The 27,490-nt window shown below is 40.2% G+C and overlaps 2 protein-coding genes and 1 long non-coding RNA gene across 4 annotated transcripts in view; 2 read left to right on the top strand and 1 right to left on the bottom strand.

Moving 5' to 3' along the window:
* Positions 1-8,083: 8,083 nt before the first annotated feature.
* On the top strand, positions 8,084-9,639 carry LOC125314764. Its single transcript, XR_007198196.1, has 3 exons — positions 8,084-8,094; positions 8,176-8,250; positions 9,487-9,639. It is a non-coding gene; the product is annotated as an uncharacterized LOC125314764 (long non-coding RNA).
* A 1,431-nt stretch (positions 9,640-11,070) lies between these two features.
* LOC115729391 lies at positions 11,071-12,455 on the top strand. The gene is made up of 2 exons (XM_030659960.2): positions 11,071-11,430; positions 11,719-12,455. The coding sequence occupies exons 1-2, from the start codon at positions 11,071-11,073 to the stop codon at positions 12,391-12,393; spliced, it is 1,035 nt and encodes a 344-aa protein (XP_030515820.2). The 3' UTR covers positions 12,394-12,455.
* A 311-nt stretch (positions 12,456-12,766) lies between these two features.
* LOC115729388 overlaps positions 12,767-27,490 on the bottom strand; it is a 69,206-nt gene continuing 54,482 nt past the window's right edge. The window contains exons 1-8 of one of the 2 annotated variants that reach the window (XM_030659954.2): positions 26,364-26,582; positions 26,161-26,211; positions 25,538-26,041; positions 25,282-25,428; positions 25,115-25,186; positions 19,414-19,461; positions 17,759-18,204; positions 12,767-13,524 (exon numbers count right to left, since the gene is read on the bottom strand). In XM_030659954.2, coding sequence (XP_030515814.1) covers positions 12,922-13,524; positions 17,759-18,204; positions 19,414-19,461; positions 25,115-25,186; positions 25,282-25,428; positions 25,538-26,041; positions 26,161-26,211; positions 26,364-26,451 — 1,959 coding nt within the window. In that variant the 5' untranslated portion in view covers positions 26,452-26,582 and the 3' untranslated portion in view covers positions 12,767-12,921. Of the gene's footprint in view, positions 13,525-17,758; positions 18,205-19,413; positions 19,462-25,114; positions 25,187-25,281; positions 25,429-25,537; positions 26,042-26,160; positions 26,212-26,363; positions 26,583-27,490 lie in introns of those variants that run through there. The other variant, XM_048277791.1, reaches the window with a different exon arrangement.

Genomic DNA, 27,490 nt, shown 5'->3' with positions numbered 1-27,490 from the left:
ATAGTTCTAACGAAGTCGCATTTGTCTTATCATTATAGTTCACTTCACTTTATGTATAACAAGCATATACATAAGGCTAATAACTAAATGCCCATAGCCTTTACTCAAGGCTTACACAACGTCTTGAGATTTTCACCAAATGTGTGTACTCAACTTGATAACAATACATTCACTAATACTTTATTTAGTGCAAAGAGTTGATACATGTTATAATATTAGAAAATTGTAACAAATATAAATGTCAACTTTATTAGAGCCAAACACTAAACCGCTTCCACTAAATAATAGCATCCCATGATATTCCTAAGTCCATGCTAATGATATGTTGCTTAAATTCACAAGGCAAAGGCCTTTAGTTAGTGGATCTACAACCATATTATCTGTAAAAACATACTTTACTGCAATGTTACCATTCCGAACTATCTCCTTTATAGTAAAAAACTTAACTGTTAAATGCTTAGATCCCATGAGACCTTAGTTAATATTAATAAAAAAAAACATTGCATAGTTGATATTACAATACAACTATATGGCTCTATTCACAAAGTCAAAAACGGTCAACCTCCTAATGAGATTCCGGAGCCAAATTGCTTGAGTAGAGGCAATAAAGCATTCTATAAGCTCCGCTTGCATGGTAGAGGATGAAATAGACTTCTGACTCTCTCTTTTCATGATACTACATCTACTACTAATATAAAGATGTACCTAGTTGTTGACCTCATGTCATCCTAACAACTAGCAAAGTCAGCATCCGAATACCTTACAAATTGCAGGTCCCGAACATGTCTCTACATCAGCATATAGTCATTTGTCCTCTTTATGTACCTTAAAACCTTTTTGGCAAGAACCTAGTGATCATGTCTTGGATTTAACCGATATCTGCCTAGAAATTCATTGCAAAAGCAATATCAAGTCTGGTGCAAACTTGAGTATGCATGATACTTCCAAGTGCACTAGTATAAGTTACATTCTTCATTTGGGCTTTCTCAACATCTAAACAAGGACATTGTGATAGACTTAGTTTATCACTCTTGGTGATAGGAGCAATTCTTGGTTTGTAATCCTGCATACTGAATCTTTCCAAAATATGATCATCAAATGCCCTTTGAGATAAATCCAACATCCGGCAATAATGATCCCTTTGGATCTCAATGCCAACGACAAAAGACGTTTTACTAAGATCTTTCATGTCAAAGTCCTTTGATAACATCCTCTTTGTCTCATGCAGTAATCTAGGATAACAACTTGCAAGCAAGATATTGTCTAAATTTAAAATGTGAGAATAATAAATTTCCTCCCACTTAACTTACATTTTATACATTGATCCACTTTTTTCTCAACAAAATCGAATCCGAACCTCTTACTCTTCTTGTTGCTAGAACTTGTGACATACGGGGCAAGGTGTCTTCTTTCTTTCTTCAGCTTCTCTTCCTCTACCACTACTCTAGCAATCAGGTCATTGATTGACCAGGTCTCATCTTGAGAATTATAATTTATTTTTAGAATTCCAAAATCAGGTGGAAATGTGTTTAAGGCTTGATGCACAATGCAGGCATCGGGAATTGAAACTTGAAGAATCCCAAGTTTCGTCTACAAGTCCAACATCCTCATGACGTAATCCCTAACACCACTAGCACCATCATACTTCATATTGAAAAGTCCTTGCAAAATTGTCTCAATCTAAACATTAGATGAAGCATGATTTCTACCTTCTAAGCCCGCCATGATTTCCTTAGCAGTACAATTAGTTGGCATACTACTGTTCAAATATTCCTTGATGCACTTCATTGCCAAAAAAACAAATCCTATTGTTCTTATCCTAATCAGCAAAGTGTGCTTTCTCAGATCTCGTACTGGTCTCCGTAATATCTGCTGGCTTATCCTCAATAAGAGTAATGTGAAAACTTCTAGCTCCATCCCAAACAAAAAATCCTCCTTTCATTTCTTGAAATTCGAACCAGTAAGAACCTCGATTGAGATGGAGTTGCCATTATGGACAAGGTGATTGAAAAACAAACCATCATGTAGGTACCAAACCTAAGAGTTACATACATCATCATCTAATCACCTTAGAATACATGACATACAGTTGTATACTCTCTACATGATAACGGCTATGAGAATATAGCCTAGCCTTCGTGAACTCACCACCTTAAGGTGTATGAATCACTAGAATTAGACACTTTTCAAGCATATGCTATACATGTATCCCTCCATGAACCACTATACAATCACCTCCTTTGAGAGTGTGATCATGTATTAGAACAAGAGACATCCACCATAATATGAAATCGATATTTCTTAAACTCAATCAAGTATGCCACTTTGGCAGTCACCATCTAATTAAATCCTTGAAAATCTCTCATACCAGGAATATAAATCTTATGTATCACATCTATCAAGTACATTTGACTTTAGACTTAAAACGTGTCAATATTTTTGTAAAATCACATGCTATGATAATAACATTCGAATAGTTCATTCAGGCATATCAATGCATTAGCTCTATATATATTATATGTGCTCATATACATATAAGCTAATAACTGTATTTTTGAAACCATATGGAAATACAAGGAAAAATGCAAAAATACCCTTATAAACACACATATATATGGTTTCTTATGCATTTTTCTATCCTCAAAAGCTTCAACCATGTAATTTTGAACATACCACAATGTAGAGTAGGACCGTATGAGTACGATGCCATTAACCACGCGCTGGACGGATACTCCACACGCCCTTACACGTCACCTAAACACTCGGCGCGTGAGGTACGCGCGCGATACGTGCTGCACACGTACATGGGCTTCGTTCGGTTCATATATCTAGTCCGACTGGTTCGCCAGTCCAACTCTCGATCAGTCCAACCGGTATAACGGTCAATGATCAATATAAGCTAGTAACTGTATTTTCGAAACCATACAGAAATACAAGGAAAAATGCAAAAATACCCTTATAAACACATGTATATAGGGTTTCTTATGCATTTTTCTATCCTCAAAAGCTTCAACCATGTAATTTGAACATACCACAATGTAGAGTAGGACCGTATGAGTACGATGCCATTAACCACGTGCTAGACAAATGCTCCACACGCCCTCACACGTCGCCAAAACACTTGGTGCGTGAGGTACACGTACATGGGCTTCATTCGGTTCATATATCTGGTCCGACTGGTTCGCCAGTCCAATTCTCAATCGGTCCAACTGGTATAATGGTCAATGATCAATCAAGTCGGGTTAACGGTCAGGTCGAATCAACCCAATCAATCCCGAATTGAGTTGGGTCGACCCTTGCCGAGGATGACGTCATGTTGACATCAACACAACCGTTGACAGCAGTCAATGGTTGGGTTGCTTAGTGCCGTAGGCGCGTGGCGGGCACACACAAACCTATCGTCGGTGCATGCGCCTTCGGTGGCGTGCAGCCACTCCAAACGATCATCTCAACGAGACCTATCTAACTATGCAATCAAAGCTAAATTTCATCAAACAAATACACAAAAAAATGGAACAAAATAGTAACGTTTCGCCATTATCATCTCGCCCCTTCTCCGTCGTGGAGCTCGTTCGCAAGTGAGGCAATTTCAGGCATCCACCGGAGGCATGGGACCACTCATTTTTCTCGTATCGATGAGATGAATCCGAATATCTAATCTTAAATAGTTTACATAGGACGAAAATTTCATAAGCAGGCAGAACAAAATGCATCTTCATCCTTAGTTAGGCGGCTCTAATACCAAATGTAAGGCTATGAAAATGTGGCACACTCGGGATCGTCACAACTAGAATGAGAAACACTATACATGTTAGCAGGAAGGAGATTCACACACTTGATTTGGAATCCATCGAAATTGATGCGGAACGTGGACGGCTCCGAACAAGTCTTCCCCTTTATTCCCTCTCCTTATCGACGGCCAAATTAGACAACCACTATCACGAAAGGTTACATTCAGATTTTTGCGTCAAGAGGGCTAGAGGAGGGACTTGAGCCTTTATATAGAGTTTTCGGTGCGGGCCTTCTGATCACGAGCCGGGCCTAACTCGGTCCATGCTATCTAGTTCATATGAAAACTATTTTGATATTATATATATGTATATTTATATATGCCATACTTTAATATACCAACCCAAATCTAATTCAATTAATGTAGACCACATTAGGAAAATTCTTACATATATCTCATATTATCTTTTCTTTTTCAATCTTTTGGACATATAAACTTTTACTGCTCAAAACATTTTCTCATTGCAAAATTTTTAGACGTTGATATTTCTTCCTTAAATTGATGGCACAAGGTTCTATTTCAGAGGCTGAGTTTTGTGATGGTTGTATGTTGGGGAAGTTCGAAAATCGCTGTCTGTCCTGAGTTAACATGGCAAGTGGTTGGTACCGTCTTTTTCTCATGCCTCGTGTCATGTGGCTATTATGTTTGACTTCAATATTTATTGACTTCTCTGGCCAGAGACTCCGTTTGTTGTCATTTTAAGCAATCATCTTTTGTTTAAGGATGGAATCAGGGAGCATGTGCATGTTTAACATTGTTATGTCAACATGTGAATTATTTATATGTTGACCTCGGCTGCATCTAGAATGTGCAAATTCCTACTGTTTGCTAAGCGACAAGATGTTAGCAGCTGAATAGAGGGACAAGGACTAGGAGGTGGAGTTCACGTGGCACGTGCTATCATGATTGCAAACAGTTTTTAAGGATTTTCCAATGACACGGGAGTTATGTGCGATCCAATCTAGGGACCAATCTCTCTCTTCCGATGCACCACGCACCCTTCTTCGTTGACGTAATGTTGAGGAGAAATTCGTCAAAAAAGCCTTAAATATTTTCCACTTCTATTAATTCAGTCCTAAAATTTTAAGTCCGTCAAAATCACGATTACTTTATTTTATGCTTCTAGGTTTTCATCCATATTGGTATCATCATTACCACAATAGCTGTATAAAGCGTCTTAACTAATGTCATTGTGAGGGGGAAAAAAACACAAAGAGCTCAACTAATAATCAATTCTTAATCACAACTCTTTGATTTGACGTTGATGTCTGTGTCTCCGTATGAGCATCTAGAATGTGCAAATGAGTTTGGTGATGGTTGGACATTGAGCAAGTTCGAATTGCTAGTTGTCCTGAGTTAACATGGCACATGGTTCGTATTGTCTTTTTCTCACGCCTCGTGTCATGTGGCTGTTATGTTTGAATTTAATATTTATTGACTTCTATCTGGCCAGAGACTCCGCTTGTTGTGATTTTAAGCAACCATCTTTTGTAAAAGGATGGAATCAGGGAGCATGTGCATGTTTAACATTGTTATGCCGACATGTGAATTATTTATATGTTGACCTCGGGCCATTAACTTCGGCTGCATCGATGCCATTGGAGGTAGGTTATTTTTTCCTTTTGTGCGATACAATCTAGAGGCCAGTCTCTCTCTTCCGATGCAACACGTAGCCTTCATTGTTGACGTAATTTTGAGGAGAAAATTATCAAAAAAGTATTAAATATTTTGTACTTTTGTCAATTCAGTCATAACCTTTTTAAGTTTGTTGATTCGGTCCTAAATTTTTTTCACATTTTGTCAATTCAGTCTTATTAGCCGGAAATCGCTGCGGTGGATGTCGGCCCTCCTACATGGGACCATCGACGCCGACAGGGATAAATTTTAATAATATTTTTCGAATGTTTTTATTTATTTTTCCTTTTGTCTTTTTTTCTATTTTTCTATTTTTTTTCCTTTTATTTTTTCCCTTCGGTGGCTATCACCCGACAAATTTAAAAGGTTTAGGACTGAATTGACAAAAGTGTAAAAGGTTTCGAACTTTTTCAACAATTTTTCCTAATTTTGGGTCCCAACTCATCTTGGATTATAGATAAGTGACGGGAAAGACGAAATTTCCCTAGGTTCATATTCTTGGGACCAAAATAATCTACTAAATAGAGGCATGGGTTGACCCATTGTAAATTCCAATTAACGAGGATAAATTTCAATATTTTTGAGTCATTGATGTTTTGTACTGAACTTAAAACTAAGTAATCGTATTATACCTAATGCTGAATCACAGTTCCGCAAACAATTTTCGTGGACATGAGAGTGGACATACTAAATATAATGTCGTTGAATTTAATTGCGAGGTCCAGTTGATCATTTCCGATCAATTGTATAGAACCAATTCTTCATGAAGTGTATATAAAGTAAATGGGAAAAGACTTACAGGAATGGTTAGGCCTATGATACCTATTGCCTGTCGTTGCTTATGCATCTCTAAAATGGTTCGCAATCTTGATATTTTGCAAGCTAAAAGGAGCTACGTTGTCTCAAATTAGATTTTTCCATGGCTTGACTTATATGATGTGACATTCATTTCGTCGAAATATGTCTTGAGTTTGAGCCCCGTAAAAAAAAGCTCAATCAAAGTAAAAATTTCAAATTCAGGTAGGACTTATGGTTTGATGCCCGAACAAGCAAAAACTTGTTGAAATACATTCCTAGCTTGAATAGAATTCTTATTGAGTTGGCTAGAAAGGGTTGTGTATGCGTGTGTTTTGCCGCAACAATCGATACATGGGTAAAAGAGAAATTACATAACTCATGCGTGTTTATGGGTTTCTATTTAGCCGTGTGACCAAGGCAGGCGAAGTTGGTAAAAGAGAGGTCACATCGGTAAAATTATTCCTTTTGGACATACCCAGATGCTATTGTCATCTAGTTTTTTAATTTTCTTTATGCGTCATCTTAATTAGTAATTTAATAAGCTCAGTTCGGTGATGACTTGATTGAGGATTTTTCATGAAATACATTCGTGGTAGAAGCAAGGGGCAAGGCCGAACTCGCTTGGGGTTGCGAGAGGATCTCTATTGGACGGTTTTGGGCCTCTTTCATCCGAAAAGCTATCTCAAATGATGAAATTTTGCCTCACAGTTATAAACCGACCACCTGCCCCTTTCACAATCGACATGGGACAACCTCAATAATCTCCACCTCACACAATTCGTTGACAGGTCTTCATATGAAAATTCAGGATTCTAGTGTCACTATTCCTGTTTTTGTTAACTAAATAGGATTTATCTCACATCACCAGTGGCAGCCGAACAAGGCGCAGATCCGGCAAATTGCCATGATGCTGAACCTCCTGCTAATGTGGGCCCAGAGCCTGTACGCGCACATCAAACCAACTCGTTGACAGGTCCCATTTGAAAATTCTGAGTTATAGATCGACTGTCTTTGTTTTGGGCTCCCTAAATTGAACAACCATAACTTTGGGAAAGGCTACTTACATTAATTCTGGTTTTCTTCCCTGTATTGTCGAAGATGTTCGCGTGGACGTGCCGCACCCAGAAACTGATCCTTCACAAAGGCCAGGTATGCCATTGCCAAGTGAGCCGTTAATTTATTTTTTTTGTTAATTGAATAGGATTTGTCTAAGTTGTACATACTAGGTTGGTATTTGTCGCCCAATTGTTCTATCCAAATATAATAATCAAGGACATGCCAAAAAGATTTCGTCATCGCAGCACATCAAAAAAGGGTGGAGGATGGTCACCATTATCGACCGCTGTTGCGAGCTGCCTTCCAGGGTGATTGGGCAGCCGCTTCTGAATTCTTCGAACGAGATTCACCCTCAAAGACGGCTATAATAACAAGTGAATCCCGGACCGTGCTTCATATAGCGGCTATGAGCGCCCAAGATCGGTTCGTCGAGAACCTGGTCGAGCTCTTGTCTCCGGAGGACCTTGAAGTGGCCGATGGCAAAAAATGCACTGCCCTCCACTATGCCGCCTTGGGGGGAAGAATAAGGATGGTCAAGGCATTAGTCGGAAAAAATCCCAGGTTGACAAATATTTTAGACGGTCAGGGATTCGTTCCTCTACGACGATCTGCTGAATATGGGGCTCTGTCTAAGGAGGTCCTTTGGTTCCTGGCCACCAATACGAAAGACGACAGCCCGCGTGGCCTTTTTCCTGATACTCAAGCGTTTGCTACCATCTTTTATCTGGCCTATGCTGGTCATTTCGGTAAGATCACGGACACTTGGTTTCATGTATGAGCTAGGCTCAACCTATGGGAAAGATTGCTATACAAAGGTCAGCACATCTACCCATTTTCTATTCAGCATGCATTTGATAAGATCATATATGTTCACCTGCTCTTTTCTCCATCTGAAGGTGTTCCGGTGGACTTGAACTCCACGCCATGTGAAGATTCAAAGATCTCGGGGCCACCAACTACGATAGTTGAAGGTGGGCTGTGGCTATGCGTGTGTAGGATCTTGCTAGAGAGCACATATGTACTTATCTAATTTTGGTCTCCTTACGTTCACTCTTTTCCCAGTTCATCGCCCAAGTTGCTTACGTTAATAATACTTGCTCTCTTTTAGGAATTTGTAGCTCACAAAATACTATTATTCTCACAATCACTTTGAGACAATTATGCTAGCGAAGCCCATTTTTGTACCAAATGGTGTAGAACTATTACTAACTATTCTAATAAAAAAAACTTAAACTGATATAAGAATGCATGTTTTAATAGTTATGTATTCTGATACTCCACACACATGTAGGCTATACTTTGGCATATACTAAAGCATGGAGATATATGATAGGCAAACAAAGAGCCTAGAAAGATCTAAAGTCATTATCTTATGTTTTGGCGTCATGTAAAATTTTGCCGGACAAATGCAAATTATTCTAGAAATTTATGCTAATAAAAAAGAATATATGATTGATATTTATATGTTCCATTGACCTGTGTTTTCCACATGTTAGAAATCTTTAAATGTATGTATGTATGTATGTACTAGTCTTTCATGATCTTGCTATACAAGTAATTATATTTTATATTTAATCAATGTTAAGATTTAACAATCAACGTTTTTTAACTTTATATTAATTAGATATATAACTTCTTCCTAGCTTAGCTTAAAAAAATGAACCTTTCTCAATGCATAAGAAAATCTAAGTAGAAATATGTAGCGATGATCGGTTCCTAGTCCGGTCCGGTTCCGGGCGTTCCAATGGGACCAGTGGATTTTAGTAGGGTGGAGAACTTGGACTTTAATTTTAATATATCAATTAAAATTAGGTTTACATATAACAAATAAAAAAAGTAACCGATAGTGTTGTGTTTACATTACAGAAATAAAAAAAATAAAAAAAAATCGATCCTGTTTCCCCTTGGAATTGAGAACCGACTAAAAATCATCGGTTCCAACTTTATGGAACCGGACCGGCAATCCGGTTTAGACGGTTTCCGGTTCTGTCTATTTGTCTTGCTCACCTCTAGAAATAAAGCTCGAAAATGAATGTTCTAAAGATACCTATTAGTACTTGTCTATTAGAGCGCAAGCTATATTGCTAATATAATGAGTGTGGGCATAATTGCTAACTAATGGTCTTGGGACTCTTTGCACCATTTTTGGTTGTCTATCAATGAAAACTGGAAAGTCACTCATGATTGATTCTTCTTCCTGATTGCAGCACTTCTGATTTTTGCAAAGTTATTCATGGTTAAAGCAGTTGGAGATTTCAAGAAGTTTCTCTGGACGGCTGTCAAAATTGTAGGTATGGTTTTACCTTTAACAAAGTCATTAACCCGGCCCACTTTCTCTTTCGATTTTCTGTTTCGATTTCTCAGAATACCATAGTGATATACTAGTGCCATCGCTGTGACGGAAATAGTAAAGATTTTATTATCTTGACTATCTTTTCAATTAACGCATAAAAAGAAATATAAACTGTTGGAGTTGGTGAATACTTCGGGGTCCCTTGTTTCTCACACCGGGTACGCCCATGTGAGCTTAGGGAAACTGAAGTGTTACCCAACGACATGTGACCTCTGGGCGCGGGATGCGGGGGTTCGGGGGCAGCGCCCCCGACACGGGCGTCCCGCTGCCCGGTCACCGGGCGGGGGTTCGGGGGCGGTGCCTCCCGACGGGGGTTCCGCTGCTCGATTAGCGAACAGCTGCTCCGCTCGCCGGTGAGTGGGCGGGGGTTCGGGGGTAGCGCCCCCGAAATCTCTACGGATTTTGGCTTTTATTTAAGCTAGCCCGTATGGTTGGGATTAAGAGATTTAGGTTTTTTAGCCCGTTTTTGGGCATATATATTTTGCTCGGTTTTATCATTGTAATTTGCGAATTTGCTGTAAACCGAAAAATATAGTGAAAATCTCTTTGCAGGACATAGCCCTAATCTTAGGGTGAACCCGAGTAATCTCGTGCGTCATTCCAATTTTTCTTGATTCTCCGTGTGATCGTCCGATTCGGTTCCGATAAACCCCTTCATAAACAAGATGAAGATATTTCTTTACATAGTATTTGTGGACAAAAGGTTTTTACTATAGGGATCTCAATGGTTCAACTCATTTTCGTTTTTCAAGAAAACCGAATTGAATTGAACCATTATGGTGTAAACTTGAACTAAACTGAATCTCACCCCGAATCGAATATGAACCAAACAAAAAATTCAGAAAACCGAACCGACTTGAACCATTATGGTCTAAACTTGAACCGAACCGAATCTCACCTTGAACCGAATATGAACGGAACAAAAAATTCTGTTCAGTTTAGTTCGATTTTCGGTTTTTCTTTTTTCTTCCTTTTCTTTTCTTTTCTTTTCTTTTTTCTTTTTTGGTTCACACATCCGGCGGAACCCCCCAGCGATCCTCGCGTGACATCAAATTGTATGCTCATATAGCACACTAAAAGTAATGTGCCGTGTTTTTATTGAGGATCATCAAATATATGGAAATCACAAGTGTTGGATAATCACATAAATAAGAAGATAAAATTCAACAATTTTGTGCGGACTATCAAGCAAAGAATGGAGTCAATCAAAGGGGTCTTCTCATCATCTGTGTTCCTCCTCCTATAGGAACGAGTCAAATGTATGAAAATCACAATTGTCGAATTTACGTTTCATTTTTTGTGAAAACCATAGCACAACATCCGGTGCGTGTTCTATACTATACGTGCAACTCCTCCGGTCCAAAGGATTCACGATGAAAAGCTGAGACACGAGGGGGTTGTCGAGTTGGCAAAACAAGTTTGCGCCCAGATCTCTTTAATGGAAACAGCTGAGATCCTCAAGTATTTCAAAGACGACTTCATCATCTTCTGGGCCACAGCCAATGGAATCGTTGAGATACTGCAGGTATGCCTTGAGTCTTTCCCGGAGCTAATCTGGACCACTTATCAGGCTAAAAGTTGGCTGACGATTGCTGTGGAGTATCGCCAAGAGGAGGTCTGTCGACTGTTTTTGGCGGCAAACTCGAGTGCTAACCCGTCCATCATCCCCACCACACCGGAGAATGCCGAGTCAAGGGCCCTGTTGAAGGCAGCAGCACGTTATTCATCTAATTTCGGCTATTTGAGCAATGTCCCCGGCCCAGCTTTTCGGGTGCAGAGAGAACTCCAATGGTTCAAGGTAATTTATTATCTTATCATTAAGTTCTATCTCATTATCAACCTTGACGAGTTGGAGCACTTGGGAATTTTCACACATCCAAATCCCATAAATTGCGCGCAAACTGCTCTGTAGGATTTATCCGGGTCTCCACCCCCTTGCCCTAGAAATGGAAGAAATAGAAAATCTAATCACAATTTTATCTCAAGTAAATTCCTTTGTATCTTGGTCCTCATATAACACCCAATTTGCCAACCGCTATTGATTTTATACTTGTTATTTCACTTGCGTGGCTTCGTTCCTCTGTAGGCTGTGGAAGGGTGGGTCCATCCTTTTTATAAGGCAGCGACGGTATCTTTCCAAGAAGGAGAAACGAAGAAATATAAGAAATATTGGCAAATATTCCTAGATGAGCACCAGGAGTTGCTTAAGAATGGAGAAAAATGGATGAAGAGCACCTCGAGTTCATTCTTGCTCATCTCAACTCTAATCGTTGTGGCCCTGTTCGTTGCGGCTTTGATTGTACCCGGAGGCAACAACAACAATGCCGGGGTCCCTATATTGTTAGGAAAGGACTCTCTCGTGATTTTTACAACTTCCGGCGCACTAGGCTTGTTCTTCTCCGTGGCATCCATCATATCATTTTCGGCCATCCTGACTTCATCCTGCGAGCCAGACGATTTTCTCTACTCGTTGCCTAAGAAGATGATGATCGGCACGTCCTCCCTCTTTTTCTCCCTGGCTTTCATGCTCGCAGCCTTCGCTGCCGCTCTTACGATTGTGTTGGATGAGAGAGTCAAGTGGATTTGGATTCCAATGACTGTACTCAGTTGTCTTTTCGTGGCGTTGTTTGCCATGCTGCAGCTTCCGTTGCTTTTTCAAATGGTTAAATCTACCTTTGGACCGAGCATCTTCCAGCCGAGAAAGATTTCGAAACGACCTACGAATGGCCGGATGAGGACATATGATAAGCAAACTTCCTAAATAATTTGTTGGTTACTTATCAATGCTCTAATGAAATTACACACTCTTTTTTGTAGTTTGCAAATTATTAACTTTTGTACTATCTCGGCAGTTTATTTGTGTAGCTCACGAATGGTTTAGGTATACAAATTCTTATGTGAAATTTACCAACATAAATTACAGTGACTTACCTAATCGGATTGAATTACCAACTAATTTTTTTTATATAAGTTATATTTCATGATATTGGTACTAATGGTTTAAAATATTTGTTTTTGTGTATGTATCCTATTTGAAATATCTATGGATTTTGGTCTAGCTCTGAACCTACGTGCCTATGACTTTGTTTTCCAAGGGATCCATGCAGCGGAAGATCTGAATTTGAGACTTTCTACACAAGGAAGAGAAACATAGTTTTGCATAGTAATTATTCATGGAGTTCGAGGAAATACATTAAGTATCGCTTTTTCCCTGCTACAACCAACTGTAATGGATACCTATACCCTTGAATCAAATTCGTCAATCAAATGCTCGTCCAATAATTATGCCTCACTCCCAAATGTCCTCAGCACGAAAGATGCTAGGCCCATAAGTGGATTTCACCATTTGGAATAGCAAGGGCAGTTGTAGTTGTGCGAATAAAAACACCGGGATAGAGGCCAGCAAAGTGATGGGAATGAAAACCCACTCCAGTCTCTTTTCCAGTACAATTGTGAGAGTTGCAGTGAAGGCGACTAGCATGAAAGCCAAGGAGAGGAAGAGAGAAACAAGGCCCATAATGATCTTCTGAGGCAACGAGTCAAGAAAATCTTCCGGATCATACCGCGAAGTTAAGATGGCTAGGAATAGCAAGATGGATGTCACGGAGGAGAACAAACCTAATGCATCTGAAATTGCGAAAATCAGGAGAGAATCTTGTCCTAGCAACAATGGGAATCCAGCATTGTTATTGCCTCCAGGCACAGTGAAAGCAGCAGCAAATAATACTGTGGCAACTAGAGTTGAGACGAGCATACATTTATCTCCCGTGTGCTTCACCCACTTCTCTCCTTTCTCAAGCAACTCTTTGTGCTCCTCCGTGAATATTTGCCAGTATGCTTTCCCTTCGTATTTGAAGGTTCCAAAATCAGGGAAAAGCCACCTTTCCACAGCCTATGCATAAAAGTCACAAACATGAGTAACAATAAGTGGACAAAATATTGAAAATTGGTAAAATTTTAAATAATAACCTGAAATGGAGCCATTTTCTCAAAACCAGGCCTAGAACCTTAAATGTGAGCCTAAATTGTCCAATTTAGTTTCAAATAAGGGCCCCAGTTTATTGACTGGCTTGCACGTGCGACTCACGTGCTTATCGCAAAGGCAAATTAGGACAATTTTGTCGGAAAAGTGCTAATTAGACCTAAATAAAAGAAGCCCAAAATTTAAGAGTCTCCGAGGGTTCTTCCTAGGGCAATTTTCCTCCTATTATCACTGACATAGCTTCTCAGTTTCGGTTGTGTCTATCATTCTAGCCTCCGTGATCTGTCTGATGTCAGATTTGGTCTTCAACTCACACCAGCTCACTTCCGACGGTTTTAGCGGATCGAGTTCAGTGATGACCTCCAACGGAGAGACGGCTGCAACGCCTCGAAATTTATCCAATTCTGCAAACAGAATCGGATTCGTGAAATCTCCGGTTGATGAACTATTGGCGTTCGATGGTTTCGTGTTCGTCATGGTGTTGCTCAAATCATATCGCTATGAAACCGGAGGAGTCGGAGCGTGAGAGAGGAAGCAATGAAAGGTGGTAGTGGAGGAACCGGAGTGGGCAAACAACGACCCCTAGGTGGATTCCTTAGGTGATAATAGATCTGTCAAATAGATAGGTTAGGTTGGGTCAAAGGTCTCACTCAAATTGACCTATATATGTGACGTCTTGAAATTCCGAAATTTGTAGGAAAATTATAAATTCCAGCGTGAAAAGTGAAATTTGATCTTGAGAATTTAATAGTCAACGATTGGTTATTCTAGGACGTTTGTTAGAAAAAATCAAGTTTGAATCATCAAACTTTGACTCGTTGTACCGAGAATCGTTACGTGTAAATTTAGCTTTGATCGAACTCTAAATGCGAAAATCTCAATTTTGCCCTCTATCAGTTGAGTCAAATGACTATCTGACACCCATTTTGTTAAATTATCAAAATGCACTTAGAGTTAGTTTTATTTTGTGGGCCCCATTATCCTTTTATTCGGCTGAATCCCCTCTCCCACGTTTTATTTTGTGGCCGCCTAACATCACAACCTCCCATGCTGACCTCACTTCTGCCCATGTCAGCATCTAACCCCTTCCCCTAGTTGTTTTCTTTGACTTTTCCACCCTCTTTTTCTTATCTTGGCTGATGAGCCCCACCCACTCCCATCTCCTTCTTCTGTCTTCGTCTTCTACGTCGTCTTCTTCTTCTTCTTTTTCTTTCTTTTCCTGCAAAACTTGGCGACTTCAGCCGGACCACTGCACCACCGCCACGTGCACCACTCCACCCGACCACCATCATCGACACCGCCATCTAGCCACTCACCGTCGCCCGCCACACCGTTGTCCAACTGTCATCCGCTGGTCGCCGCTCGAGCTGCTTCGGGACCAGCCACTCGCAGCCAGCTCGTGCGCGTCGGAGCCAAGAGCCAACGTGGCCCGCGCCGCCGCGTCCGACGCCAGTCCCACCCAGATCCGGCTGCTATCCAGTGAACCCGAGACCACCCGACATCCTATCCGACTCCAACACCCCTGTTCGGTGCCACCCGACGCTGCTCAATCTCCCCGACGCTTTTGCTCAGCCGCCCCCGTTCCGACCCACGGCGTCCGTCAAACCCAGCCCCGGCGCCTTCGGAACCCGACCACCACAGCCCCCACCTCCTCTGCTCAAACCCGATCGCTGCCGAGTTCGTCCCGTTGCCACCCGGTTAGCCCGACCCTTTCCTCAGCTGCGCGACCACCGAGCTCACCTCTCTCGGCCGTGCCCTGTTCTGAGCCTAGGAAGTGTGCCCGTGAGCCTGGGCCGTGAGCCGGGAAAGTGTGCCTATGAGCCTGGGCCGTGGCCGAGAAATTGGGCAGAGTGGCCGAGAATCGGTGCCCTTGTGGCCGAGCCCGTGTGCCGAGACCGTAGGCCAAGTGGCCGAGAATGTGGGCCACGTGACTGAGTTCCTGAGCCGCGATGCGGCCATGTCCAAGGTCGCGCCCATGCCAGTGACAAGACCTAAATGGAAGCTCTCTTGCCCGAAAATTCGACGAAGCCCGTGACGTCCACAAACTAAGCCGAATCAAGGTGGAACCGAAGTTGAACCGCGAGACCTCGAGCCCAAGTCATCGCCGTCGTATTCAACTCGACATCGACCATCGGAGTTTGTGAGTTAACTCCTAAACTCTTAATAGGGTGTTAACTGTGTTTAAGGATTAGATTAATTATTGTTAATTGTCAATTGAAAAACTGACTTGTGTTGAATATATTTAGTTTAAATCGCGATCGAATTAATTATCTAAAATCGAGCTTGTTGTATATTTTGATATTATTAACTAGAATCTGAATTAATTAATAAAGTCGGATTAATTAAATATAGTCCGGTTAATTAATTGTTGTTAATTAATCATTACTACACGATTATCATTATTATTATTATTATTATTATTGGGTGACTGTATATTGGCCTTTGCTTGTCCGGATTGATGTAATTGATCACCTCGTTTGTAGATTCAAAATCTTGTGGATGATTAGTGTATTTGTGTGATCATGTGTGAACCGAATTTTAAGCATTAAAATGGCATTGAGCCAAGTTTTGAGCACGACTGTTTGTGTATGTGCATTGGATTAAATGCGAAGATATAAATTGACTTGATTGTTTGGCGTACTTGTGTGGTCACATGAGGGTTAATCTGATAAGCTCGTGCCGTGACGATCGGAACCACACGACTTATTAAATGCACGACGATTCATGACGCCAGACTGATCGGATGCCGGTCGCAGCTTGTGACAGACCAACACTCCTTACGGGAATGCCTGTTAGCCGTGCCGTGACGACTAGAATCACACGGCTTAACGGTCGTTGTCGCCGAAAGAATGGGACGATGCCTGGTTATACCAGTAGAGCACCAACTAACTAGTGTGTCAGACACCAACCGACTAGTTAGGTAACCCATTTATGACCTATTTAAAACCTATTTAAGATTCATTAAATTGTTAAATAGTCCACTTATAACCCACTTAAACGTGTTTTAAAACTTAAGGCAACTCATTTATGCCAAAAAAATTATCAAAAAAATCCTAAATATAGTACAATTATGCCAATTCAATTCTGAATTTTTTTTTTCAATTAAGTCTTAAACCTTTTGCAATTGTGCAAATTCAGTCCATTTGGCTGGAAAGAGATAACGTGGTAAATTTTTAATAATTTTTAATTTATATATTTTTAATCATTTTTTTGTCCTTTTTTTTTGGGTGGTTTGTTTTTTTTTGGGTTTGGGGTTTTGTTTTGGGGGAGGGGGGCGGGGGTGTTGGTTGTCGAATAGAAGGTCTAAAGTTCTCTGGGTCGCTTCCCTCACTTCTTCACCTAATTTTCACTTGCTTTAATAAAATGTTGTGTTTTCTTCGCTAATCTTTTCCCTACAAATCATTATTCGATATTGTTAATAGACCATCTAGTTCTTTCTACTATCCTCATTCAACATTTGGAAAGCCGTGCTGGCGTCCTGCCATGGGGCAAGGGAAAAGGCACAGTGGTCATAAATGAACTTAGCTAACCTTTTGATTGAAAAAGAGAAGATTCATCTCATACTACTTTAATTAGAGCATTATCCATCTACACAAATTTAATTATATATAATTAGAAAATAAGATACAATGGAACTAGCAAAGTTAACGGGAAAATATGAGCAAAACTGAATTAAATTTCTTTTGGGGCTCCAAATTAAATTGGTGGGTTATACAAGAAATGATTTGCTTAATTATCCGCTAATTGTATCACGAAAAACACCTACGTAAAGAGTCTGGTCGGATTTAAGAAAGAGTCGCTTGGTTTTGATTGAGTGGAGGATCATAGTTATATTGGTATAATTCGTGCGCAATCTACTTATGATGAGTTTCAATCAGTTTTTAGTGTCCCAATTCCTCCAATCAGCCTCCCTCATTTTTTATAAATTGCTCTAAGGATATAGTGTTGTTTCTGAACTTATATTTTAATTTTTGTTTAGCGTGTGAAATTTAAAAGCTATACATACCAATACGCCAACAGCTATAAAATAAAAGCTCCATGTATATTATAAAGGTGCAGCCATCAAAGTCTAAGAAGTTTGTCAAGAAAATATGGTAACTATCATTAAGTGCGGTTATTAAATATACGAAAAAATTATACTTACTTTAAACCATTGGAGTTCTCTTTGCATTTGAAAGGCTGCTCCGGAGACATAAGTTACAGCATCAAAATCAGAGTCGAACTTCGCTGCTGCGAGCATCATCCTTTCCGCTTCTTCCCGTGTGGGCGCTGGCACTAATGATAACTCATTGGTTGAGCTTACCTTCAAAAAGAGTGAGATAATCCTTTCTTTGCGAGACTTCACAGCAAGTGTCATCAAACTCTCACCATTAGGCGAAATCCGAATGAGCTCCGGGAAAAATTGAATGCATATCTTCACGAGTTCACTGTTTCCCTTGGTTGTAGCAATACCCAGTAGGTTCCTCTCCAGGAAAAACTCGGTGATTTCGGTAGGTTTCATGTAAGAAATGGCAATGCAAACTTGTTTTGCCAACTCGACTGCTGCCCCATGTTTCAGCTTTACCTCGTGAATCCTCTTGATTGGAGGAACTAGAATATTTTAAGGAAAAAACAAAGAAAATGAAAAATGGAGAGACGGAAATTGGATTGTACTATTAAAAAAAAAAGAAAAAAATAATAGGATGTGAAGAAAGCAGAAGTCATGAGAGGGTAGGTGAAGAAAGTGATCATCCTTGAAGCTGTTTTGGAAGGGCAAAAAAACGGATGAAGGAAATGTGTAGATGTTTATAATGTAAAGGGAAATGATTTCCTGACAGACTGTCATGAATTATACAATCTCAACCGTAGATCTACACATCATCATCGCGTGTTTTGCATAAAATACTCATTGATTAAAAGATCATGTGGTTAGAAATAACTAATAGTACTGTCAAATTGACAAGCTAGCAGCTTCGTAATGTAAACCGTGTTTAAGAGAATGCAATTATAAGGCATAACCTGATAGAACAACTATGAAAATAACCACAGTAATTACATGTGCCTAGCTAGCATAAACCATAGTAATCTTTGCATAGATTAAACTATCAAATTTAATATGTTAAAATGTGCATAGCAGCTCGTACTAAGAAAAAATCAAATTAACAGTACAATCCATTGTGTTGCTATTTATACTCAATACAAGAGCAAATATTTGTTTTTCTCCACTCTGTCGCTAATATAATCAAAAACTTCTTCATGAAGTCACATAATGGTACGTCACATTCGAGTTTACTTGGGACATCTAAATGACATGGTGAGTACAGTTGACTCGACCTGATTCTAAAACACGACATTATAATTATGCTTCCTTTTGGTTCTTTGACAAAAGTAGACGAATTGTGGACAAGGCTAATGTGTATATCGGGTGAAGATGAGAAGATGAGTGCAACTGCGGGCAAAAGGCGCGAATAAGTTTTGGGAACTATAAGGATTTTTTTAGTGATCGGGTGGTATCCGATTTTGACTAGTCTACTTTCCTTGATAATCTTTACAAATTTATCTTTGCATGGTTGACATGAGCAAAATTTTGGTTGCAGAATTAATTTCAAACTCACATATCACTCATCCAACGATGCAATCTTTAAGGACTTTTCTTTACTGACAGTAGACATGATAAAAAAATTCCATTTTGAATTGCGGCAAAAATATGGTCCTTTTTCCTACTAATAAAAGAAGTAAAAAACAAACAAGCCACAGGCTTCTCGTTGGATAGACAAATGACAGAGATAGAGATGGTATCTTCGTAAAATGGAAGCATACCTAGAATTTTGGCGGCGTTCCAAAGTAAACTTGCAAGACATTGAAGCACTACAATTAGGTTGCAGAGAGAACTGGGTCAGTGGAGGTGACATCATTGTGCGTATGTGAAGAAGATACTTTACTGCATAGTTTATAATTACTGCCCTTGACAATCTCAATGGTTGACAGTCACAGATATCTAAACAAACAACATTCACATTGTCATGGATTAATAGTTCGGATTGCAAGTGACCTGCTACAGAGATATAAAGGAGGATAAAGGATCATGCTACAGAGATAACTAAACAAACAACATTCACATTGTCAGTGTATCTCCACTTCGTTTTTGTAGATTCCCCGCATACTAGTTGTGTTGCAATTTGTTCATTACATTGTGCATTAAATAATGTTCATATTGTCTTGAATTTCAAACGAAGTCAAGGAAGACTTGTAGATATGTCAAGATATTTCAAAAGATTTGGGAGATAATCACTAAAGATTTATTAGTTAGTTTCTTAAACCGATAAAATTTTTAGGGATACCAATCTGATGATCTTTATTATTCAGCACTTGTATCTTGTATCTTTCTACGCTCAAAAATAAGAAATCATCTCTCTCTCCTGTGGACGTAGGTGGATTTTCGCCGAACCACGTAAATCTCTGCGTTATTGATTATTCTTATTTTTTTTTTTCATCTCATCTAGTTAGAGAGCTCTTCCGCACAACAATTGGTATTAAAGCAATCTAGGTTCTTCGTTTATGTATTGCAACTTTTGACTAGATGGCTAGAAAAGGTTCGACTGTTCGATTTGATATCGAATGATTCACCAGGAAGAATAATTTTAATTTATGGCGGAGAAGGATGAAGGATTTGTTGTTCAACGGGGTTTATCAAAGGTTCTTCCGGGAAGTTCGAACAAGCCGGCCACCATAACTGATGATGACTGGGCCGACATGGAGGAGAGGGTATGCAGCGCGATCCGATTAAACCTATCAGACGAGGCCCTTCAATACATAGCGGAGGTTGTTGAAGAAGAGATTGTATTCGCTTTAGATGAGTGAAGGAGGAGATCTATTGGAACACCTCAACGTGTTCAATCGGATGATCAGTGAACTTACAAGCTTGAAGGTAAAGTTCGAGGATGAAGATAAAGCACTTCTACTATTGGCGTCATTCCCAGATTTATTTGACCACTTGGTGACTATGCTCCTTTATGGCAAGGAAACCCTGGAGATCGGAGAGGTGACTGTTGCCCTAATTTCTAACGATACCCGAAAAAGGGCAAGTAGTTCAAAATCTTCGGGAGAGGGACTCTTTGGGAAGGAGAAAAACAGTCAAGGAAGAGGAAGATCAACGAATCGAGGATCAAGCCGTAAGGATCGATCAAAATCCAAGGGAAGGTTTAAAGGAAGATACTACGAATAATGAGGAAGGGCATACCAAGAGATTCTATCCAAATAAGAACGAGAAAAAGAAGAAGAGCTCGGATGAAACAAGTGTAGCCGACAGCACCGAGACTAATGATGGGGATGCCTTGTCCATATCTTCGGGGAAGGACACCTTCGAAGATTCATGGATCTTGGACTCCGGATGCACTTATCATATGTGTCCTCATAGAGAAACCTTCGATGAGTACAAGGCATATGATGGTGGTTCGGTTCTCATGGGGAATGACACTTCGTGCAACAGTATGGGAGTTAGAATCGTGAAAATCAGAATGTTTGATGGCATGATTAGAACCCTAGCAGATGTGCGTCACGTGCCAGGTCTAAGGAAGAATTTGATTTCATTGAGAGCACTTGAATCCAATGGGTGTAAGTACTTGGCTCAAGGTGGAGTATTGAAGGTGATAAAGGGAGCTCTGGTTGTTCTAAAGGGACAGAAGCACGGGAACCTATATCGACTTATAGGAACCACGGTGCAAGGTGGAACATCTATATCCATGGATGTTAGCATGGAGACAAATAACACCTATCTATGGCATATGCATCTTGGGCATATGGGGGAAAGAGGATAGATGGAGCTTCACAAGAGGAATGCACTCCAAGGTATGAAAACATGCAAATTAGATTTCTGCAAATTTTGTGTTCTTGGAAAACAATGCAGAGTACGGTTCAAGGTTGCAACTCATACGAGCAAGGGCGTGCTCGAGTATGTACATACGGATGTATAGGGTCCTTCACCAGTAAAATCAAAAGGTGGGAAGGAATACTTCGTGACATTCATTGATGATTTCTCCGAGAAAGTTTGGGTCTACTTCATGAGACACAAAAGTGAGGTCTTTGACAAGTTCAAAGAATGGAAAGCCAAAGTTGAGACTTCAACAGGGAAGAAGCTTAAGTGCTTGAGATCAGACAATGGAGGAGAGTATAAATCAACACCGTTCATGGAGTTTTGCAAGAGTGAAGGGATTAGACGTCACTTCACGGTTCTGGATACGCCCCAACAAAATGGCGTAGCTGAAACAATGAACCGGACCTTATTAGAGAGAGCTCAAAACGTGAGGCTACATGCGAAATTGAGCAAGGAATTTTGGGTAGAAGGCATTTGTATGGCATGTTATCTTGTGAATCGGTCTCCATCAACTGCAATTGAATGCAAAATTCCCAAAGAGATAGGGACTGATTAAATTATCGATTATTCTAGTTTAAGAATATTCGGTTGTCCTACTTTTGTACACGTGTAGAGTTCGAAGCACTCGAAGTTGGATCCAAAGTCAAAACAGTGCATATTTCTCTATTACGAGAAAGGAGTGAAAGGCTACAAATTATGGGATCCAAGTGAGAAGAAAGTTTTGACGAGTAGGAGTTTTGACAAGCGGGGATGTTGTGTTTGATGAATTTGCAATGTTGAAATCAAGCTGCGTGCCACACGCAGCACTGCAAGAGGAGAGTGATAAATCTCTTGTTAAGGTGGAGCTTGAAGCCGGAGAATCTATAGAGAATGACGAGTCATCCGATGAAGCTCTAGAAGTTAAAGAAACGGTAGAAATTCCTCGTACTATTGCGATGGGTCGAGGAAGACGCATTCTCAAAGCATCGGAGAGGTACGGTTTTGAGGACCTGGTTGCTTATGCTCTTCTTGTAGGCTCTGGCGATCGAAGCTCCTATCATGAAGCTTTGAAAAGTGATCACAAAGAAAAGTGGATGACTGCTATGATAGAGGAGATGGAATCGTTACAAAAGAATGAGACGTGGCAGCTTATGGAGAAGGCCCAGGATCGGAAAGTCATTGGCTGCAAATGGGTTCTTCGAAAAAAGGAAGCAGCAACAGACAAAGAGCAAGGGAGATACAAGACCCAACTTGTTGCTAAGGGCTATGCACAAAAGGAGGGGATAGATTATGATAAAATATTTTCCCAAGTTGTGAAACATATGTCAATTCGTGTTTTACTAGCTATGGTGGCCATGTGTGACGTGAAGCTTGAGCAGCTAGATGTGAAGACAACATTCCTTCATGGAGACTTGGAGGAGAAAATTTACATAGAGTAGCCCGAAGGCTTCAAGGTGGAAGGGAAAGAGAATCACGTTTGTTTGCTGAAGAGCTCACTTTACGGTTTAAAGCAATCTCCGAGGCAATGGAATAAAAGGTTTGATTCTTTATGTTTCGTATTGGCTACATAAGGAGTGTGCACGATCCTTATGTATATTACAGAGTTTTGGATGATAAGTCGCTTATTATGTTGATGCTCTATGTTGATGACATATTGATTGCTGCAAGAAAAATGGGAGATATTATTTCACTAAAGTCTCGGTTAAGCAACGAGTTTGAAATGAATGATCTTAGTGCTGCAAAAAGGATCCTTGGCATGGAAATCTTTTGAGATAGGCATGCAAGTAAACTTTTGGTAAATTAGAAGAAGTATATTGAGAAGGTGTTGGAGAGGTTCAACATGGGAAAAGCTAAACCGGTTTGTACACCCTTAGCAAATCACTTCAGATTATCCGAAAAACAATGCTCTAGTTCACATGAGGATGTTGTAAAGTTGTCTCTATGCCAGCGCAATAGGGAGCCTCATGTTTGCTATAGTTTGTAGCAAGCTGGATTTGGCTCATGCAGTGAGTCTTGTTAGTCGATACATGAACAATCCGGATAAGGAGCATTGGGAAGCTGTTATGTGGGTTTTTCGTTATTTGGCTGGAACAACCGAAATGGGTTTGATGTTCGGTTCAAAGGGAGAATCGATCGATTTAGTAGGTTATGTCGATTCATACTTCGCTGGTGATTTGGACAAGCGAAGGTCCATCACAAGATACGTCTTTACTCTTGGAGGTGGAGCTATTTCATGGAGGGCAATGCCTCAATCTACTATAGCATTGTCTATAACCTAAGCTGAGTACGTGGCAGCAACTAAGACTACGAAGGAGGAAATATGGCTGACCGGCTTGGTCACAGAGTTGGATTTAAAGCAAAAAAGTGTTACACTATATTGCAATAGCCAAAGTGCAATATGTCTTGCTAAGAATCAAGTGTTTCTTCTAGAACGAAACACATTGAAGTTCGGTACCACAAGATTCGAGAATTTGTGGAGAACGGTAGCATTGCTTTGGAGAAAATCCATACTAAAGATAATCCAGCAGATATGCTTATGAAGACAGTTACTACGAAGAAGTTCAAGTCTTGCGGGGACTTGATTTCTCTCATTCATCATTGAAGTTGATGGAGGCTGCACCGATCTAGGTGCGGGCGTACCTTTGCGAAGGTACGGTGGAGATTGATATATATTTGTTTTCTAAGTTCGAGCGGAAACTTGTGGTTTACTCAAGCCAAAGGTGGAGATTTGTTGATGTTGTCTTGAATTTCAAACGAAGTCAAGGAAGACTTGGAGATATGTCAAGATATTTCAAAAGATTTGGGAGATAATCACTAAAGATTTATTAGTTAGTTTCTTAAACCGATAAGATCTTTAGGGGTACCAATCTGATAATCTTTATTATTCAGCACTTGTACCTTGTATCTTTTTATGCTCAGAAATAAGAAATCATCTCTCTCTCCCATGGACGTAGGCAGATTTTCACCGAACCACGTAATCTCTGCGTTCTTTATTATTCTTATTTTTTTCATCTCATCTAGTTAAAGAGCTCTTCTGTACCACAAATAAGTCATACAATGCTTATGTGCTTGGTTGGTTTCAGGCCACTATTCGAGTAAACGTAGGTCAATGAACTATGATATATCCTATATAGAAACAATCATTTTGGTTTCCTTTGCAAGCAGGGAGGGAATCAATGTAAGAAATTTGGGAATAAGGACACCATAAATGTCATAATTTTTGTACGGTTCTCACTTGAATGCCATAACTTTTTTTTCAATCTCTTGAGTGCCGCTATGGCACTCACTAAGTGCCATAATTTTTTTTTCAATCACTTGAGTGCCGTGTAACATTATTATCAGTCACTTGCATGCCATAACATGTTTAAAAATCTTCACCACAAGTACTATGCCACGTCGGGTTTACGGCACTTGGGTGAAAGTTTAAAAATAAAAATTGGCACTTAGGTGATCGATTGAAAGTTATAGCACTCAAGTAAATGTTTTTTTAGAAATTATGACACTTAAGTGATCAAAAAAAGCGTCATACGAAAGTTGTGACCCTCAAGTGAGCGCAATACGAAAGTTATGGCATTTGTATTGTACTTATCCCGAGAAAATTAACTCTCAGTTCACAATCATGGTAGGTCCATAATCCAGTAAATCCCAATTGTAAAAGTGCACAACCACCTGAATCCACTGACGTTTGCATATTCCTTGAATTTTCATATGTTGGTTCATAGTTCAAGTCCACAGGAATACCTTCAGTTCAGATACAAAAGAGCATGCGATGAGCCAGGTACGAACTTCTTAAAGGGTATCAGTAATGAAGGAATGCGAGTGCAGAAAGTACGGACATTTGAAAATCAATGCTTCCAAAACACCGAGCCTGGTTACGCTGAGAAAGTGAGACTGCATCCTCGCCAACACGCCCAACACAGATAAGTTCCTTCTTTTCTGGGTAAGTAGATGAGGGCATTTCCCAACTAGATAAAGGGTGATATCTATACGAATTCACCAGCAAAGTTGATCAGGAAAGCTAAACCCAGAATGAAGGAAGAAAAAAAAAAAAAGACAGATGGTGATGAAGATAAAGAGCGATAGTGATGTTACCATGATGACCAGCATAGGTGAGATCTAAAATCAAATTAATCGCATAGTCACGGCAGAAGGGCCTTGGCCCATGTTCTATTGTAATTTTCGCCAGGAACCAGGCAATCTCCTTATGCGTAGAAGCTTCGTGAGTAGATATCTCGAAAGGAAAACGTTGTCTACAATCTGGAAGTTGCGTCAATCCTGGATCACGTCTAACTAATGCCTTGACCATCTTTATCCTTCCACACTGGACAGCATTGTGGAGGGCTGTGCGGCCATCACAATCAACCATTTCAAGCGCTCCTGGATATGAAGACAGGAGCTCAACCAAGTTCTCGAAAAATTGGTCTCGCGCACTCAAAGCGGCTACGTGAAGCACCGTTTCTGATCTGCTTGTTATTCTGGCCGTCTTTGAAGCAGGATCTCTTTCGAAAAATCTTTTAGCAGATTCCCAATCGCCCCTGAATGTAGCTTGCAACAATGGTCGGTAATATACTCCGCCGACTACGATTTCCGATATTTCTGCAATGAATGCGAGCTTTTCAGGCTATTCGGTCAATACTTTTTCCTTGCAGACAATGAGTAGCGTCCCAGAGAAGAACAATTTCATGATGAAACAAATCTTTTGAGGGATAACGCACCTGGGGCATCTCTGGATTGAGAACGAGTTGATCCAACGGTTGCGTGAACATCTTCGACATATGTAGAAGAAAAGTATGCAGAAGAAAAGTGAACACAAAGTCCTAGCTAAGGCCAAAGCTACGTTTGTTCGATGATAAAGGAAAGAAAAAGAAGCATGAGAATATACAAATTCCAGCATGTTTTATGACCAAATCGCTCATACCGTATGTTTTCTCGGTAGGAACTTGAACATCTGCTGGTGGTTCCGCATGATTCGAGTTCCCATGTTGTTGGCTTGGTTGCGTCGCCATTGGGTTGCTCTCCTGGTTTCAGTCTTTCTAACAAGAAAGTAATCGGAGACTGCAAAAGAGACTTTCTACTTTCCTAGACAGTGGAAGCCGTGATGCCAATCGCCTTTTAAGTTGCAGGGCCTCTTTCATCGTGCTATCATGACATAGCCCGTGATTGATACGGTCTTCTTCTCAGTACGTGTTGACTAGTGCATTGACTTCTGTCAACTCCGCTTGTTGTGATTTTAGGTAAGGTTTCAGGCTAAAACCTAGAATCTGAAAGTAGATTAGTAAGGCATTTATAAACGCACTCTGGCATCTTGAGAGCGCTGCCCCCTACAACCTCGGCCAAGGCAGCCTTCAGATCCTCGTCCGCTCACTGACGAGCGCGACTATATGCTTTTCTATCGATAAAGAGCATGAACTATACTCCAACAGTATATACAATCTTATAAATACTCATGCCTCATGGTCATGGGTAAGGAGGAACATATTTTGAAGCCGCTATCATTCACCGGTAGCCACAAGGTAGTAGCTGAAACTCTAGAGGCATATAATTCATGTTTTTGAGGGAGTCTTAAGCCGGCCGTTAACTTAATTACTTGCGAAAGTTGAAAGATAGACACGATCTCATTCGAAGGGGACTCCTACTACCATTGAATATCGCAATTTTCATACGTAAAAAATAACGTGGGTGAGCTTTTACTTCAGGCCGTGACGATGTGAAGATAATTTCTTCCCTTCGAGAAATTTAGCAAGAAGTCTAGAAAAGAACTCCCGATTACCGCGGCCAAATAATCTGGTCCCCTTGCTTATCAATTTTGTTGCGCGGAACAAGCGATCGAACAATAAATAGACAGAACAAGAAAATAAATCGAACACCATATGTACATGGTTCAGTCGTAGAGACCTACGTCCACGAGGAGAGCAGCAACGAATTTCACTATAGATCAAGTGATACACAGAGATTACATACCAAACTCGAGTAACTCAAACACTCTTAGTGTTTCACAAGCTCCAATTACATCCAAGAACGCACACAGTATTTAGCCTCCCAATT

The sequence above is a fragment of the Rhodamnia argentea genome, chromosome 4, assembly GCF_020921035.1.
Source record: "Rhodamnia argentea isolate NSW1041297 chromosome 4, ASM2092103v1, whole genome shotgun sequence".
NCBI lineage: Eukaryota > Viridiplantae > Streptophyta > Magnoliopsida > Myrtales > Myrtaceae > Rhodamnia > Rhodamnia argentea.
The sequence above is the reverse complement of the archived record's forward strand: the minus strand, read 5'-3'. Positions and strand labels throughout refer to the sequence as shown.